Genomic DNA, 17,653 nt, shown 5'->3' with positions numbered 1-17,653 from the left:
AAAAATAAGAAATTATATTTTTTAATAAAGTACTTATAAAAAACAAAATTATATTATTTATTATAGGTTGCTCACTCTCTTTGAGAGTGTGCAACCACTCTCTATGTCAATGATATTTATTTAAAATTGTTCAATGGAATAATAAGACGTTTACAAAGTTAAGGTGTTTTTTTAAAAATTTGAAACAACTTCAGTGCTGACTCTATGTCTTTTCTCTTTTATTTATTATAATGTTGAAATAAGTTATTCTATGTATATGGTGGGACAACTAATTTCATAAAATACCTCATTTCATGAGTTAAGTGTATCCACCACCTCTCACATCAAAATAATTAACCCCAAAGTCGTTTGGTATAAGATTATGGAGAGATCAATTATACTTGTATTAATTATTCTACCTTATACCTACATAAAAAAATATATGTACAATTCCTCATAACCTATTTACATACTAATTATGCGGATCTTTTAATAACAAATTAAACACAATATTAGTTATGCAGAATTTAATATAAGCATAACTCACCTTCACACCAAACAAGCTGGATAAGAACGATCTTAATCCATGCATTAATTTTCATATAACCTATACGATTTTGGTAGTTTGATATACAACAAGTTATTCATATATAAAATTTATTGATAATTTAGACATAACTAATACATACACGTATAAATTATGAGAAAATCTATATATTATTTTATACATAATAAAAGGTAAACTAATTAATACACGAATAACTAATCTCTCCATAAATTCTACGTGGATTTCCTCATAACTAAACCTTATATTACTTTAACCATATACGAAACAACAATAATTTAGAAACCCGCATAACTAGTACGAAGATTTCTTCAAAACTTATCGTTACATTACTCTAACCTTATAATAACAATATCCATGACGCCCCCCAAAAAAATAATTTATCTTTACATTACTCTAACTAGTTACGAAATGACCTTATAATAACAATATCCTTAAATCCGAAAAACAAAAAGTTCCGTTACCGGGAATCGAACCCGGGTCTCCTGGGTGAAAGCCAGATATCCTAACCGCTGGACGATAACGGATTGATGTTAAGATTTTACATATAAAATAACAAGTTCAGAGAATGAACTATACAAAGCGGCAAAAACCAGTGCCTGCTTGCCCTGTTCTGCAAACTCCATAAGGGGAAGCTGGCAAAATTCGAAACCCCATTTCATAATACCTATTCAATGTCCATCTCTTCTCAGGTTCAGCTACTTTCTTTATTTACTATAATTTTGTCTTTTTTTTTTTCTACTTCTTGCATTGGTTTTAGTTTGTGTTTGACGGAAAAAGATTGGATTTTTTTGGTGTATCTAAGTGATAATTATGAAAAAAATGAGAAAATTTCCAGACCCAAGATTCCATTTTGTTTCAATTTTGATTTTGCATTGATTTTATTGTGTTTGATTAAGAAAAGGTTGAATTTTTGGTGCCATTGAGTAATATCTTTGAAGAGGAATGAGAATAGTTCCATATCCAAGGTTTCATCTCTCTATTAGTAGCATTTTGTTTAGTTAATCAATCCATTTTCAAATTTGTTTCTGACCCGTTTTCATAATTTAGTCTAATAAATAAATTTGAAGTTGGCTTAAACTAGAGATTTTCTAAATTGGTATGATATATATCAGAAGCATGAGTTTAGTTTATTTTAGTATTTTGTGTTTTTTTGAGTTCTTGTGTTGATTTTAGTTTTTGTTTGATCAAAGAAGGTTGGATTTTTTGAGGTAGAGGTATACTCTACCCTCCCCAGACCTCACCGTCCTCACCGTGTGGGACTACATTCAGTATATTTTTTTAAATAAGGTTGGATTTTTGAGGTAGAGGTGAGGTCTGCGTACACTCCATCCTCCTCAGACCCTAATATGTGGAACTACATAGGGTATGTTTTTGTAAATAAGGTTGGATTTCTGAGGTAGATGTAAGGTCTGCGTGCACACTATCCTCCCCGGACCCCATTGTGTGGGGCTACATTCGGTATGTTGTTGCAAGTAAGGTTGGATTTTTGGTGCCTCTAAGTGATAATTTGTAAAGGGATGAGAATAGTTCCATTCCGAAGATTCCACTTGTTACTTTTAACAAACAAATTTCGAAATCGTGTATAACCAGTGATCTTCTTGATTAGAAACTTACGCGATACTGCAGAATAAACACGTCTCAACTTGGTTGGCACCATATATATTAGTAGCATGAGTTTAGTTTTTTTGTGTGTGTTTTTTCTAGTTCTTTCGCTGATTTGGTTTGTGTTTGATTCAAAAAGGTTGGATTTTTGGTGCCTCTAAGTGATAATTTGGAAGAGGATGGGAAAAGTTCCATACCCAAGATTCCACTCTCAGAAGGTCCTAATTGTGTTGGACGGGATTGCATTCCAGTTACTGATAAGCGGCTGAGCCGCAAGCATCTTATTATCACTGCTACCTGCACTGGCTCTGCTGATGTTGTTGTGGTACTTTTCTGCACTTTTTTCCTTTCTTCATGGATATTTTCACGTATTATTGAATGTTTAAACATATCAATCAATCATTCAACGATGACTCAGTCTCAAATAAGTTGCGTCAGCTCTGTCTATGAGCTCTATTCTGGTTGAATTCAGTATTTGGATGATTCGTCCTAGTTAATATCATACATACACAGATGTACACACCCACACCCACACCCACGTGTGTGTGTGTTTATTATTGATTATCCTTTTGTAACTTGTGGATACTAGGATTCTCAGCAGTATGCTTGTTTTTCAGTCTGCTTTGGTGATGAATATGCTGCTTAGTTTCCTATGCTTGTATACCAAGTGATTGGATGGATTGGTGTCAATTTTTGAAAGTTTGGTTCGTAAATGTTCATAAATTCATGTATACATATAGTGCATGAGTTCTGTCTACACCTTGTGATAGCATTTCAACTTATTTACATATGTAAAAGTATGCTGGTATCCTTACTTCTTAATTTCCCGTTGAAGTCTTTTCTTTGGAATAAACATGGGACTGTATTGCAGGAAGGAACAAATCCAGTTGTTATAAGATCAAAGGGTGAGAGGAAGAAGCTTTTGTCTAGAGAGAGGTGGAAACTCGGAAGTGATGATATCATAGAGTTGATACCTGGGCATTACCTATTTAAGTATGTTAGCGCAGCTTGTAAGGATGAAACTTCACCAGGTAACAAACAAAAAAGGCCTTTCAGTGAAGAAAGCATTACTGACAAAGGCCAGATGCATGGCAAGAAGAAAGCTCGAGAAGTTTGTGAGGAAGCTTCAGAATTGGTATGGGTTTCCTTGTTTCATCATTTTTGTCTCTGAATAAATTAACACGTTGTTGGAAAAAATATGTATGTAAAAAGCTTCAACTTTTATTGCTTGTTAAATCTTTGGCTTACAGATTATGTTGCACAACAATGGCCAAGAAACAAATAGTTCTGCAGAGGCCATACGTCAGTTTAGGGTTCCCAAACACAAGTTGCCCCTCACGTTCAGATTGATGAGAGTGCGTGAGCTGCCAGCATGGGCAAATTCAGAAGCTGTTTCTATTAATGATGTTATTCAGGTAGAGTTATGCATTGCGTCTGTTTTGGAATTGGTTCTGTTTGGCTGAGATGTTGGTCCTCCTAGATAGATGCATTACTGTTCATGAATTAGTGAAGAGGCAAAAGAAGACGTGACGTCAAGTTTGCTTCTGATTTCCCTGAACTGATGCATCCCTAGTGAACTTGTGATCCTATCCTTTCTTTTCTGAGCTTTAGATTCTTGCATATATTTATTTTTGATGAAGGACTCTTGTAGATATTCATCCAATACTCTTATACAATATTAAGTGTATAGGAGCTATATGGCAGCAAAGACTTTAGAGCTAAGTCGTTTAACAGGTTCCAAAAGCTCACTGTGTTCCGATGTGTCCTATAGATGGTTATTACTTGGTAAAATGTCCCACTATGGTTGAGGAAGTAGGTGGTTGTCTCCTTACATGATACTCTCTCTGTTTCAATTTGTTTGTGTTGGTTTTGACTTCTGCACAGAATTTAAGAAAGTGAAAAAGACTTTTTGAATTTTATGGTCTTAAACTAAAGATAGGTAGAATGTACCAAATTTCCCTTCAATCTCGTGGTTTTAAACACGCCACGTGGAAAGTTAGAATTAAAGAGTTGCTAGAAAAGAAAAGAGACATTTTTTGAAACGGACTAAATAGGAAAGTAAGGCAAACAAATTGAAATAAGGGAGTATTAGCCATTAGGCAATCCTCATCATGCCTTTTGGGGTTGAGTTAGATCCAAGGTCATTTTCCTTACATGGTTAGGGTCAGACCATCCCTATTCTTGGTTCACCCAATCTTGCTTCTCATGTAATATTATTCACGCTCTTAGAAAGTCTCACATTGGTTGGGGGAATGTACTGATGTCTCTTCATATTGTTGTCTTTTGAGAATTTTTCACCTCACACTCTAGCTTTTGGAGTTGATTTAAATCCAAGGTTCATTTTCCATATGATAATTGATAAATCCTTCTATATATGTACTTGTAATTGTTGTATAATGTCTACGTTTGTGTTGGTTGCTTGACATTGGCTCCTATGTATCATAGGGGAATGTGCTTGTAGCTATCCTCTCGAATTACATGGTGGATATGGATTGGCTACTTTCTGGTTAGTTCTGTTATTTTGCCTTATCTTTTGTTTTTTATTTTGTTAACATTGACTGTTTCTCCTATTAATTTTGTTCTTCGACGTCTTGGATTGTCCAATGAGGCGGTTTCCCAACTTATTTGTGGTTGCCATTGTTTGTTGGATACTATGTACAAGTTTATTTGCTTTTATGAACTAAGTTAATCTTTTTTTCTGCCTGAAGACTGATTTCATGGTCCTTTCTATGCAGCATGTCCAACTCTAAAACGGATTCCTAATGTTCTCGTCATTCATGGAGAAGGTGATGGTACCATGGAATACATGAAGGTTAACATTTTTTAAGTTATGAGAATCTGATGTTATTGAAGCTTCTCTTGGATTAAATTTCTTCTTCATTGTCTCCTCCCTTTACAGAGAAGCAAGATTGCAAATTGGATTCTGCACAAACCTTCTTTACCGATTGCATATGGAACACACCATTCAAAAGCCATGCTTCTTGTCTATCCAACAGGAGTTAGAGTTATTATACATACTGCAAACTTGATCTCTATTGATTGGAATAACAAAAGCCAGGGATTGTGGATGCAAGATTTTCCCTGGAAGAATCAAAACAATTTGGACAAGGATGGTGGATTTGAAAATGATTTGGTTGATTATCTAAGCGCGTTAAAGGTATGAATGAATTCAAACCCTAAATCAAAAACAACTTTACATCGCATCAAAAGAACTTTGAATGTTTTAAAATTTATTTATTTGAATACTCCTAAAATATTTTAGTCATCTTCCTCACACTTGATACAACAATCAGATACCTAGTGTAATCCCACAAGTGAGGTCTGTGGAGGGTGATATGTATGCAGCCTTACCCCTATCTTGTGAAGGTAGAATTGTTGTTTCCATTGGACTCTTGGTTTAAGTAAAGCATTACAAAAACAATATGAAAATAAAATATAGTGATGAAGAAGTCATGATGAGAAAAGAACAATAGTCACAACAAATAATACCACATAATGGGACTTGGAACAACAACACAACAACATACCCGGTGAAATCCCAAATAGTGAGGTCTGTGGAGGGTAGAATGTACGCAGACCTTACCCCTACCTCCTACCTCACAGAGGTAGAGAGGTTGTTTCCAAGGACTAGGAAGCAGTAAGTAATAATAAGTTCAAAGACTAAGATAGTATGAGAGTAATACTAATGATCTTGATAAGGAAACTAAGCAACTCTTGACTACCTACCAGTCTTCTACCTTAATCCTCACATATCTCCTATCTAGGGTCATTTCGTTGATGAGTTGCACATGTGTCATGTCCAGTGTAATTATCTCTCCCCAATACTTATTTGGGCTACCTGTACCTCTCCTCATACCCGTCATAGCCAACCTCTCACGCTTCTTCACTACCTTAGGATATCTAACATGTCCGAACCATCTCAGTCTTGTCCCCCTCATCTTGCCCACAATGTTGGCCACTACCACCTTGTCTCGAATATCTTCGCTCTTAATCTTGTCTCTCCTAGTATGCCCACACATCCATCTAAACATCCTTCTTTATGCTACTTTCATCTTCTAGAAGTGCGAGTTCTTGACTGGCCAATACTCTGCCCAATGCAACATAGCAGGTCTAACAACCTCTTAAGAATTACCTTTTAAGTCTTGGTGGCACATTCCTTTTACACAAGACACCGGATGCAAGCCTCCATATCATCCATCCCGCTCCAATTCGATGTGTAACATCATCGTCAATCTCTCCATATCCTTGAATTATTGACCTAAGATAGTTGAAACTTCCTCTCTTAGAGACGACTTGTGTCTCAATCCTTACTTTCACATCTGCCTCGTGAACCATTATGTTTCTGCACTTGATTTGTAGGCTTCCTTCTTGACTGGAAGACTAACATTGAAGAAACATCATTGGCTTTTCATTAGTTGCCAATCTTCATACTAATGAAAATAGAGACATAAAAGAGGAAGGTATGAAAATAAAACAAACCTGCTTTCACTATTGTGGATACGAAGCATCTTCAGGCAGCAAACTAACATTGAAGAATGAAGACATAATATTGACTTTTCATTTGTTTGCCAATCTTCATGCTCACCAAAACTATAGGCTTAGAAAGAGGAATTTGTGAGAATTAACTCTCTTTTTTATAAGTTTTAATCTTTATATGTACTACTTTTTGTGCAAATTGCAATAACTGGGTTTCCTCCATCAAGAATTGCACCCCTTTATAAAGCTTATTCCAAGGAACCTACAAATTGAAGTGCGAATTAGCTTACCCCGGAACTTAAACAAAGAATTAGTACAATGATTTGTTTTTGCAATATAGAATATTGACATTGTTCCACTCTATGTGGAGAGCTATGACTATATGTATCTGTAGATGCTGCACAACATGCTACTTTAGGGCTAACTTTGCCTTGTTATGCAGTAAATCAGGACCGAGGAGCTTCGCACTTCCTTGGTGTCTGCATCTGATGGCGTTTAGCCTTTCTCCCTTTTTATTAATCACCCTCCACTGTTGGAGTATTTCCTTTTTCCTTTAACATGTTTGATTCTGTTAAATCTTTTTGCAGTGGCCAGAATTTACTGTTAATATACCAGCCTTCGGAAGCTGCAAGATCAACTCCTCATTCTTCAAGAAATTTGATTACAGTAGCGCATCGGTATTTTCTCATTTCTTTTACTGTAATAATCTTTTGTGACCCTAGCTGAAACTGTATCTCCTTTTTGTCCACAATTTACGTGATAATTCAGTATTCAGACAATGTGGTGCCAGAGGTTTTACAGACTCCCAGGACATAAATATTCATTTCTTTACTGTCCGCGCTCTTTTCAGTTACAGCTCATAGGAAGCCCTCACCACTAAAAAGGAGAAAAAGAAAGGATGAATAAAAAGTAAAGTAGAGCTAGCAAACATGGCATTTCAATGTCACATTTTGAAAATAGCGCGTCTTTGTTTGGTGAAAATTTTTGCTTGCACGTGTTTGCTTTTCAAAAATACCCCCGGGTGCGTGTCAGATCTTCCAAAAGTAGTACATTTTTAGAGGATCCGACACGAGTGCAACACCATTTTTGGAGTGTACGAGCAACATAGCTAGGTATTATGCCGTCTTTCACTATTTATCATGGTGACTGATTCTGCGGTTACGATTCTTGTATCCATGTTGAGGCGGAGGTGATAAGAAGTATAAATTGTTGCTTGGAATTTTAGAGAATTATGTGGGCTGAACTGTCTGCGATACCATTTAAGGTGTAGTGTGGTAACATGACCTTGAAGTTGTCATTTTCCAATTCCAGGTCAGGCTAATTGCATCTGTGCCTGGATATCATTCAGGTTCTAGTTTGAGGAAGTGGGGACATATGAAGTTACGTACTGTTCTTCAGGAATGTACTTTTAGCAAAGAATTTCAGAAGTCTCCTCTTATATACCAGGTATCGGTATCGGTATCTTTTTGAGTTTCATTCAGCTCCAAGGTTTCTTTCGCCAGATGTTTCTGTATTACACCTGCATTATCAAATATCATTGACATCTGTGCCTTCAATTGCTTCTTGCAGTTTTCCTCCCTAGGTTCTTTGGATGAGAAATGGATGACGGAGTTTGCCTCTTCAATGTCAGCTGGAGTTACAGACGATAAAAAACCTCTGGGCATTGGGGAGCCAATGATAGTATGGCCCAATGTAGAAGATGTTAGATGTTCTTTGGAGGTAATATTGAACAAGTCCTCTTTAGACTAATAGTGGCATCACTAACCTGCTATGGATGTCAAACATAAGGATAATCCGCAGCCTATTGGTGGCATTGACTTAAGACCATACTTTAATAAATCATTTTTATTCAGTTGACATTTGTAATAGATGAGATTGAAAATCCTCACAAGTTACATTGAAATTTATAGTGGTCTCATTCACTTGCTATTATAGATGCTTGCTAATCTTCATAAGTGAAATCTGACGACTCCTTTGATTTACTGAATGAATTTTACTGCATCTTGCTTCATTTTCTAGGGATATGCAGCTGGAAGTGCCATTCCCAGCCCATCAAAGAACGTGGAGAAAGAATTTCTGAAGAAATATTGGGCTAAATGGAAAGCTAGCCACACTGGTCGTTGGTATAGTAGCCTTATAAAGTTTTGAATTTCCGAAATATTAATTTCATTGCAATATTATCGAATCCTTTGAATTGTGCATTTCTCTCTCAAATTCCTAAATCTATGAATGATGCATCACTTAAGGCCTTTACCTCTAGAGTTTTTCGATTGGAGCACTGTGGACTATTACTGAAGTAAGCACTTATGTATCAGAAATTCAGAATCATAGAAATCAGGCATAGTCATGTTAACTAGTTGTATACTTGAATTATCACACGAGCTCTCTTCTTTTTCTTTTAATGGCCTTCCTAAGATTTGGGCTTGCCAAATGTGAAGAAATTGATTGCCCAAAACCATATAAGGAGCAAAACAAGCCATCCCTTCACTAATGTGGCAATTTGCTACACTAACCCCCCCCCCCCTCCCCCAGGCCTGCCAACTGGAACGTGGACAACGTAACATGGGGGTGCAAGATGGGGACATAAAATAACAAGTAACTTCTTTTAAAATATTTCGGAATAGAGAAAGTGAAAGAACTTTCTCAAAAAAAGAAAAATTTTTAGAAGGAAAAAAAAAAGAAGGTTACAGAACTTCTAGACGAGAATATTTCTAAGAGTTGGGACTCAAATCCTTGGTTCTAAGTTAAGAAATGGATATGGGACCTAGCTCAACCCCAAAAACTAGCTCATGAGGTGGGATTGCCCAAAACTATACAGGGAGACAAAATAGGGAGCAAATTGGTGACAGTGGAGAAGAGTGCTTATACTTTTGTGTGTTTCTCTTGTGGTGGCAATAAAGGCAGTCACAGTAGCGCTAACCTTTCATAAACTTGTCTCTAGTGGCAATGGAAGACTGTGTAACTAGCGTTCTCTCTGGTGGGGGTTTCTAGTGGTTAGAGTCAAAGTTTATGCATGCTGTTGCCTGATCAAAAAATGCTAATGCATACAGTTGCTACTTTTATCCTTGTTTGGCTGTATGTGTTGCTGAATAAATTGCTAAGTGACTGTTATAAACTCATAAAATATTTCTTGTACAATGATGTGGTAACTATTCCATGTTCTGAGTGGCATAACTATGTACAAAGGAGGATCATTGTGAAGCTGATGTACGATCACTGCTTCTTGTGAAAATGCAGATGTACTTGCATACTTGCATGCATAAAATTCAAAAGATCTGTTTTTATCTATTCCCACTACAAAGTGCATTAAAAGAAATATATTCAATATGTAGTTCTAGTGAAGCTCTAATGTGTCTGCATAAAAATTGTTCAATTCTGACCCATTGGAACAGACAATTTTGTCAAAGGCGTGCTAAACTAATGAAGCGCGGCTCAGAACATGTAGAGCGCTTTGCGTCGCTTAGCGGGTGCTTCAGTGTTGTGGTCAAGGCTCTAAGACGTGCATCAGTGTTGTGGTCAAGGCTCTAAGACATACTTTTCCTTGCCGAAGAGCATGTGAACAATTAATATTTCACTTTATTTTGTTTTCTTTTTTCAGTTTCTCTATCCTTTTTTTTTTGTTATTCATGCTTACAATGATTTGTCTCGGATTACACATACATATTTGTTTTTTTCCCTCCATTTGTGCCTTTCTTCATCAAAGCTCATGCTATATTTGCGCTGTGCGCTTAAAGATCCTTTCTGCCTTTGATAACTCCTGAGACCAAAGAAAGAATTTTCTTCATTTCTGACTTGATGACAGAAATTTCAGTCTGAAATTTGCATGAGCTTTGCTGATATACACTGATCAATTTTTACTGCTGATGAATCTAGTTGCAAATCAGATTTCCTTCTTTTTTAGCTCCTATTTTCATTGATTTTCTTGAGAAAGGACACTTACCTTTTGTTCTTCAAATCTTCAGCCGTGCAATGCCTCATATTAAGACGTTTCTACGTTACAACGGTCAATCGTTAGCGTAAGACTTCCGAGACTCTGTTCTTTGTTTTTCTTAAGATTTGATTCCCACTAATGTTGGATGATTGTTTTTGTTAATATTTGTTCTATTTCTCTGGTAAAACAGGTGGTTCTTGCTTACGTCATCAAACCTCAGCAAAGCTGCCTGGGGCGCACTTCAGAAAAATAATTCTCAGTTGATGATTCGTTCCTATGAGGTATTTTTGTTCCTCTCTGGAGACTAGAAGCATCCACGAACCAAACTGACATAGAGACTAAGAAACATGGTGAAAAGATCCAAATTTGCACCTAAACTATCAACTATTCCTACTTCCGCCTCACGTTACACTTCACCAACAGAAATACACTTGCCAGTTACACTTCGCCAACAAAAAGACGCTTGCTATTATGATTTGAGACAAGTTTTTTCCCTTTTTAAATAACAGGAAACAGCCCTCCGCATGTCTATTTTAACCACTCCTGCTATAGACCACTGCCACGTATGCAGACACGTAGAATAACCCACCTTTAAACATTTCCCAAGAGCTGAATCAATCTTTTACCTGCATTAGTTTTCCTAGATTAACATTGATATCTTCTTAGAAGAGACAAAAACACTTGAGTGATTTCTACCCATCTGTCTTATCCTCGCCTCGATGGACAAAATTACTTGGTACCTATTGTTGGTGGGAGGTGACATGTATCCAGTAGAATAATTGGAGGTGCGCGCAAGCTGGTCTAGACACCATTGTTGTAAAAAAAAAAAAAGAGGATTAACATTGATATCTTGTTTCTCCTTTAAATTTCATCTCGACTTAACTTCTAAAATGACATTGTGATTGTAACTTATTTCTGTCCTTGGCAGCTAGGGGTGCTATTTTTGCCGTCTTCTGTTAAACGTGGCTGTGGATTTTCTTGTACAAATAATGGTTATCCATCAGAGGTACAACAATCATCTAGGTTTTTTTTTTTGGTTATGTTTATGCTTTATTAACTTGATATATATCATCTGGTTTTTAATTCTTTGGATTTACAGGACGAAACTAGCATACACGAAGGGAAAAAAATAAAGCTGGTAACTCTAGCTTGGCAGGGAAAGGGAAATGATGATTCTTCTGAAGTAATCAAGTTACCAGTGGCTTATGAGCTTCCTCCAAAACCGTATTCCCTTGAAGGTCTTAACTCTATAACAAAATCTCATTACAACAGTGGTGTTTTCTTTCGAACCAATTATATTATATGTTCTGTATAAACAACATTTCGTTACAGCTTCAAACGATGTTGTTATTAAGAGGTTTGACTGTTAACTGCTCTCTGAATAACATCAAGCTCAATGCATTTTATCGTTGAATGCAGATATTCCTTGGTCCTGGGATCGTCGATATACCAAGAAAGACATATATGGACAAGTTTGGCCCAGATAAGTAAAGCTATACACCAACCAGGGCTCCTGATGTTTCAAATGATGGGATCGATGTGCTAGGTGAAACGTTAATAAATGATTGACACTAGCTAGATTAGAGTTCTTGATTCTGTATATATGTAGGCATGAATCTTTAGAATGTTGGTAACCATTTATGAGCTGGTTTTTCCATATAAATTGATGATTTTTTTCATCAGTTGGCTCTAATTGGAGTTCTTGTTTCTGTGTATATTCATAGGCATATGAATCTTTAGAATGTTGATACCATTTATGAACTGTTCTTTTACATAGAAATTGATAGATTTTTTCATCAGTTGGCACTACATTTATCCTTTGCTTCTGTATACTTTCTTAGCAATGTATAATGTTGAGTGGTTCAGTACGAAGGAAAATGTTTTTCATAAAAAATATTTATATATAATCCAGAATAATATTATGGGAGGTGGAGTTGTGGCCAAGGGCAGATCTAGCGTATGCCGAGGGGTTCACTCGAATTACGTTGTATATTTAAGGTATTTTTATATTTATATAAAGATCTTGAACCTCCTGAATATAAGATGAGAGATTGACTTAATGGTTTAGGGGTTCAAAGTTCAATCCAGTACGCTATTTTTTTCCGAACTCCCTTAATGAAAATCATGGAACCGCAGGGACGTCCCTACGAAGGTTGGAGGTGAAGATGAAGGGACGTCCCTACGAAGGTTGGAGGTGAAGATGAAGGATGTTGGAGGGTGGGTAGGACATGATAAAGACACAGTACATAAACGTGTCATTTAATTTTGGTGTTAATTGATATACAAATAGATACTTAAATTTATATAAAGTTGATACATATATCTTACATGACGATTCACGTGAGATATACCATCCTACATGGTGACTGATTTGTATTATAAATTAATGGACATGTTTATGTATTATATTGAATTTATACCGTTGCCTGGTATAACTTGTGACTGAGGTAAATTTTATTAATTCGACAATACTTATGTGGTGACATTATTTTTCTAAAAAAAAAACGGTTCTTGCGCGATGTGAATCTTAATTATACGGTAATTAAATTTTAGGTTGGCCACCATGTTCGGGTCCTAATAAACATGAATATCTGGTAATAACTGAAAGATAATTTTGGCACCTGAAATTCCAACAAAAGTCCAAATGTGTGGATCAATACAAAAGTTGATTTTTTTTTTCTTTTTTCTATATAAACATTTTCTCTCTATATATATACTCACGTTTCATTTTTTTCCCCCTACATTTTCATACAATTTACAAAAATTATAAATTAAAAATTCTCAAGATTTCCAGTTTCATCTCTTCACCACCCACCCCTATCTCTGTTTCTTGTTTTGGTTAGGTAAATTTTTCTCTATTTCCAACTTTTTAAAATTAAGATTGTGTTTTTTCTTTAATGTTATGAGAGTGAATTCAGATTAGTCGTCAGATATCAAAAAAAATATTCTTTTATTTTTCAATCAAGATTATGTTTTTTCCTTCTTCTTTTTTTCATCTGTTCTTTAATTGTATGGGTCCTATGTGGCACGAATTCAGATTAGTTCGGGAACAATATAGGTAAAGGACACAAAATGAGAGCCAAAAAAAAAATGCTCTTTAATTTTTCAATCAAGATTGTGTTTTTTCAGCTATTCTTTAATGTTATGTAACCTATGCGCCACGAAATTGGATTAGTCAATCTGGATACCGGACATTGGACGGGAATTTAAAAAAAAAAATTGAGAAAGAAAAACTATTTTTTAATGTAATACTTTAAGAGCATTATTAACAAACTCAGTTTAGTTCTTTTTATTTGTGATCATTTTTATTTTTTTGTTTCATGCAGACCCTGAATTGCTATTTTGGTTATTGTATAGACTTTTTTCTTTTTAAATCTTTCACTCTTAGTGTTTGATACCTGCATTGGAATCTGACTAACCGTACTTGGACATTGTGGGGTCCATTTATGAGAGCGCTTCCAACAAGATTCTTTTTTTCATTTCCAGGACTAGAATATGAGAACTCTTGTAGTCGAATTGCATGCTTTTGTTCCTTAAGGTTAAATGTGCTTAATTAGAATGAGCAATGAGCAATGAAATCGATGAACTAAACAGGCAATCATCAAATAACTGAACCTTTTCTGTCTTTTTTTTCGCGTTAATATTAGTCTGTTATTCTGTTTGTATATCCATGAGTTTGCAAGTGAAATTACATTCATTTGTTTTCCGTTTCAGCTGGAATTTTGCATTCAAGGTTTGTTCGTCGTGCTTCTGAAAGCTAGGTTCATGTCTGAGCTCGATATCCAAGTCCCTACCACCTTTGGTACGTTGTATCTTTTCTTCGTTATCAGTGGCTTTCGTAGACAACAGTTGTTGCTCATTGCTTCTGCAGCTATGTTGTACTCCCTCTGTTTCAATCTGTTTTTCTGGTTTTGATTTGATCGTAGTAAAAAAAGGAGACTTTTGAATCTTGTGAATGTAAAACATACGTCCTTAAATCTTGTTATCTTTAACATGTCATATGAAAAAGTTGGGAAAGAGTGAAACAGACTAAAAAAAAAGCAAAAGTAAAGACAGACAAATTGATTGTAATATGTTGCTGATGTAATTTAGTTGTGCTAGTCTATACAATCCTCCCTTTCTCCAATATTCTAAGACGAAAACCGTTTATTTCTCTGTTTTAGACTAATTACTGATTGCAATAACAACACTGTCTTTGTGGCTTGTATGGTGTGGACAGATCCGTTCGCTGATGCAAATGCTCAGAACTCAGGCGCTGGTGCGAAGGAGTATGTGCATATCCGCGTTCAGCAGAGAAATGGAAGGAAAAGTCTGACCACCGTTCAAGGCCTGAAGAAAGAATTCAGCTACAACAAGATTCTCAAGGACCTCAAGAAAGAGTTCTGTTGCAATGGTACCGTTGTGCAAGATCCAGAACTCGGACAGGTGAATACCTTATTCGATTCTATCTTTCTCCTCATTGGAACAAAGGACTTATGGTAGACGTCATTCTTTTTTCACATAAATGAATGCTATTCTTTCGTCTCTGAGCTACTGAGGAACAAAGAAGTTTAGTGTAAGGCAACTATCGTTCTTTGGACAAACCTATGACCAAATATAAACGAGTTCTTCACTTGACCAAAGAGCCTCAGAGGCGAAACCAGGATTTCAGGATTTGAACTTTATGAGTATAAGTTTAGGATTCTAACACAACTTGTACTTATTAAGTGAATTTCTTAACACATACACACGCGCCCTTGGATGAACGATTTCTAGCTTGTTTGTTCTCTACTGATTGTTTTCATTTCACGCAGGTTATCCAGCTTCAGGGCGATCAGCGGAAGAACGTGTCAACCTTTCTCATACAGGTTTAATTCACATCCTCTACCTGTTCCTCGAAATCCAATATACATAATCTAAAAAATGTACGTTGATTTCGCGTATTTTTTGTGATTTTTAGGCTGGCATTGTGAAGAAGGATAACATCAAGATTCATGGTTTCTAAACACAATCAAAGAGAGGGGATTGATGCACATTTTGTGATTGCAACATTCACTGTTTGTTTACATTACATCAAGCGCGCTACGAGCAACGTTTTTCTTCAATATATATATGGCAGAAGCTTGGTATACTAGTAGCTTGTTGATGATCAGTATATATCAAAAGTTGTATGGTGAATCCCCAATGGAGATGGAGAATCAGCCCAAAAGTTTACAAGATCATTATATTCTATTTTGGATGAACATTATAGTATTTGTCATTTTGTATATAGTTTACTTATACGATCAATATACATTTGCTTATTTCATGAGCTTCTTGTTGGTGCTTAATGTATTAACTATTTCGTCCGTTTCAATTTGTTTGGTTGGTTGTGACTTGGTTGTGCCGTGCAGACTCTTCACTTCTGATGTTGTAGTCATGTTGGTGTTTGCAAAAAAGTTGGAGAATCTGACACACATTTGTTGATATTTTTGAAGAGTTTGAGCAACATAAGATATAGAGTTCAAGAGAATAATGAAGGTTGTTTTTAATCTTATGATCTTAAAATATGTCAGGTGGAAAACTAAAATTAAGAAACTGTCATAAAAAGAAAGGGACATTCTTTTTGAAACCTAACACACCTAAATTTGTTGGAATGACGAGCAAGAAAAGAAGAAAAGGAAGGAACATAAATCGTAATTTAAAAAACGACTTTTGAAACTTGTGAGGTAAACTAGGGTGTGTCTGATGGGGAGGAAAATATTTGCTAACTTTTTCAATGTTTGATTAATCAAAATATAGACATCATATCATAAAGGAAAAAAAGCATAGATTCCCCCTTAAACTTGTATCGAAAAGTCAATTACACGCTTAAACTATTATGGCAACCTATTACACACCTCTGCTATTTAAAAGTGAATTTATTTACCCTTTAAAGCTGACATGAAAAAATAATAATAATTAAAAAAAATTATGTGCATCAAATGAGACAAAAGTAAAAAAACCACCCCACATCTCTTCTTCTTCATTCCCCACAATCCTCATCTTTTTCACACCTCGTTAAACTTAAAATAAACAAATAACAAAAAAAACAAATTACTTCAAAATGGAGTAAAATTTTGAGAGGTTTCAATTGTTGGAGTAAAATTTTGGGTGATAGATTGAAAATGAGAAGAAAATTAATTTTCTACAATCTTGATTTTTTAAGAAACCTCCATGAAAAACATGGAAAAAGAACAAAGAATATTTGTCCAGATCTGAAAAAATATTTACAATAACAAACTGCAACAAACAACAATGGAAGCTCATTTTTCATGACCAATCAATGGAAGAAATTGAATTAACCTTCTTGTGGGTACATTTTGGAGTAGAAGAACGCTTCAACTCCATGATTAAACTCCAGATTTTGGGTAATTTTGTTGATAACAATTGCTAAAAGTTTTTTCTTTACCATTTTGCCATGAAGAAGACATAATTATTAGAGAATTTTAATAATTGACTAAAAATTAATTAGTGTAGAATTAATTAATAAAATAAATAATAAGTAACAAAGAAAAGAAAGTAAAAAAAATAATACAATTTCTTATATGGCACTGACGTAGTGCTAATGTGGCACCGAGTGTAATACACAACATACGCTGAGAGTGGTATTGCACATATCAAGATGGTATTAAATTTACTTTGAAGTAATTAAGGTGAGTAATTATGACAGTTAAAGTGTATAATTGACTTTTCAGTGCTAATTTAGGAAGAAATTCATGTCTTTTCTCTGTTATAAATAAATTATATTTAGATAATAAAAATGTTGAACGTCAATCTATTATCTATCAAATTTCGAATTAATTTTTTACTTATTTCCAAATAAAGAAACCTAACAACCCCTTAATCTCCTTCATCACCTACCATTCAACAGTCAGCGCCTTCTTCTCCTAAATAAATGTGCTGTTTTACTTAATTATTTTAAGTAGGGTTGGAGTTGGACTATAGTTTATGGATTCAACTAAATTCAATAACTTTATTGTAAAAAAATAAAAAGAATTACATAATACGAAAAAAAAACACGAATGCGATAAGTTTTAAATATGACTATACGTAGTCTGACATGTTTTTTTAATTTCCCACCAGGGTGTACGATACAA

At 35.2% G+C, this 17,653-nt stretch overlaps 2 protein-coding genes and 1 non-coding gene across 4 annotated transcripts; 2 read left to right on the top strand and 1 right to left on the bottom strand.

The window, feature by feature from the left end:
- Positions 1 to 999: 999 nt before the first annotated feature.
- TRNAE-UUC (transfer RNA glutamic acid (anticodon UUC)) lies at positions 1,000 to 1,071 on the bottom strand. Its single transcript has one exon. It is a non-coding gene; the product is annotated as a tRNA-Glu (tRNA).
- Positions 1,072 to 1,128: 57 nt separating this feature from the next.
- LOC101257338 (tyrosyl-DNA phosphodiesterase 1) lies at positions 1,129 to 12,355 on the top strand. Its single transcript, XM_010319365.4, has 16 exons — positions 1,129 to 1,236; positions 2,289 to 2,474; positions 3,021 to 3,284; positions 3,400 to 3,564; positions 4,595 to 4,655; positions 4,885 to 4,961; positions 5,049 to 5,306; positions 7,213 to 7,302; positions 7,937 to 8,071; positions 8,195 to 8,344; positions 8,645 to 8,748; positions 10,588 to 10,641; positions 10,747 to 10,837; positions 11,485 to 11,562; positions 11,656 to 11,794; positions 11,976 to 12,355. Exons 1-16 carry the CDS (start codon positions 1,219 to 1,221, stop codon positions 12,041 to 12,043), a joined length of 1,938 nt encoding a protein of 645 aa, XP_010317667.1. The 5' UTR covers positions 1,129 to 1,218; the 3' UTR covers positions 12,044 to 12,355.
- Positions 12,356 to 13,274: 919 nt separating this feature from the next.
- Positions 13,275 to 15,666, top strand: LOC101257046 (protein translation factor SUI1 homolog 1). Of its 2 annotated transcripts, none has more exons than XM_004234440.5 (5): positions 13,275 to 13,399; positions 14,271 to 14,358; positions 14,776 to 14,981; positions 15,350 to 15,403; positions 15,496 to 15,666. In XM_004234440.5, exons 2-5 carry the CDS (start codon positions 14,322 to 14,324, stop codon positions 15,538 to 15,540), a joined length of 342 nt encoding a protein of 113 aa, XP_004234488.1. In that variant the 5' UTR covers positions 13,275 to 13,399; positions 14,271 to 14,321; the 3' UTR covers positions 15,541 to 15,666. The 2 variants fall into 2 exon arrangements, with proteins under 2 accessions (XP_004234488.1, XP_019068251.1); XM_019212706.2 differs by lacking the exon at positions 13,275 to 13,399 and adding an exon at positions 13,498 to 13,614.
- Positions 15,667 to 17,653: the final 1,987 nt, after the last annotated feature.

The sequence above is a fragment of the Solanum lycopersicum genome, chromosome 3 (genome assembly GCF_036512215.1).
Source record: "Solanum lycopersicum chromosome 3, SLM_r2.1".
NCBI lineage: Eukaryota > Viridiplantae > Streptophyta > Magnoliopsida > Solanales > Solanaceae > Solanum > Solanum lycopersicum.
The sequence above is the reverse complement of the archived record's forward strand: the minus strand, read 5'-3'. Positions and strand labels throughout refer to the sequence as shown.

Bases quoted from the DNA above. Each gene is read 5' to 3' on its own strand.
- LOC101257338 (XM_010319365.4), top strand. The intron at 4,656-4,884 runs GTTAGTTCTGTT...CTTTCTATGCAG, and splicing joins TATGGATTGGCTACTTTCTG to CATGTCCAACTCTAAAACGG. The intron at 11,563-11,655 runs GTACAACAATCA...TTGGATTTACAG, and splicing joins ATAATGGTTATCCATCAGAG to GACGAAACTAGCATACACGA.
- LOC101257046 (XM_004234440.5), top strand. From the start codon at position 14,322: ATGTCTGAGCTCGATATCCAAGTCCCTACCACCTTTG. The intron at 14,982-15,349 runs GTGAATACCTTA...CATTTCACGCAG, and splicing joins AAGATCCAGAACTCGGACAG to GTTATCCAGCTTCAGGGCGA. The intron at 15,404-15,495 runs GTTTAATTCACA...TGTGATTTTTAG, and splicing joins TGTCAACCTTTCTCATACAG to GCTGGCATTGTGAAGAAGGA.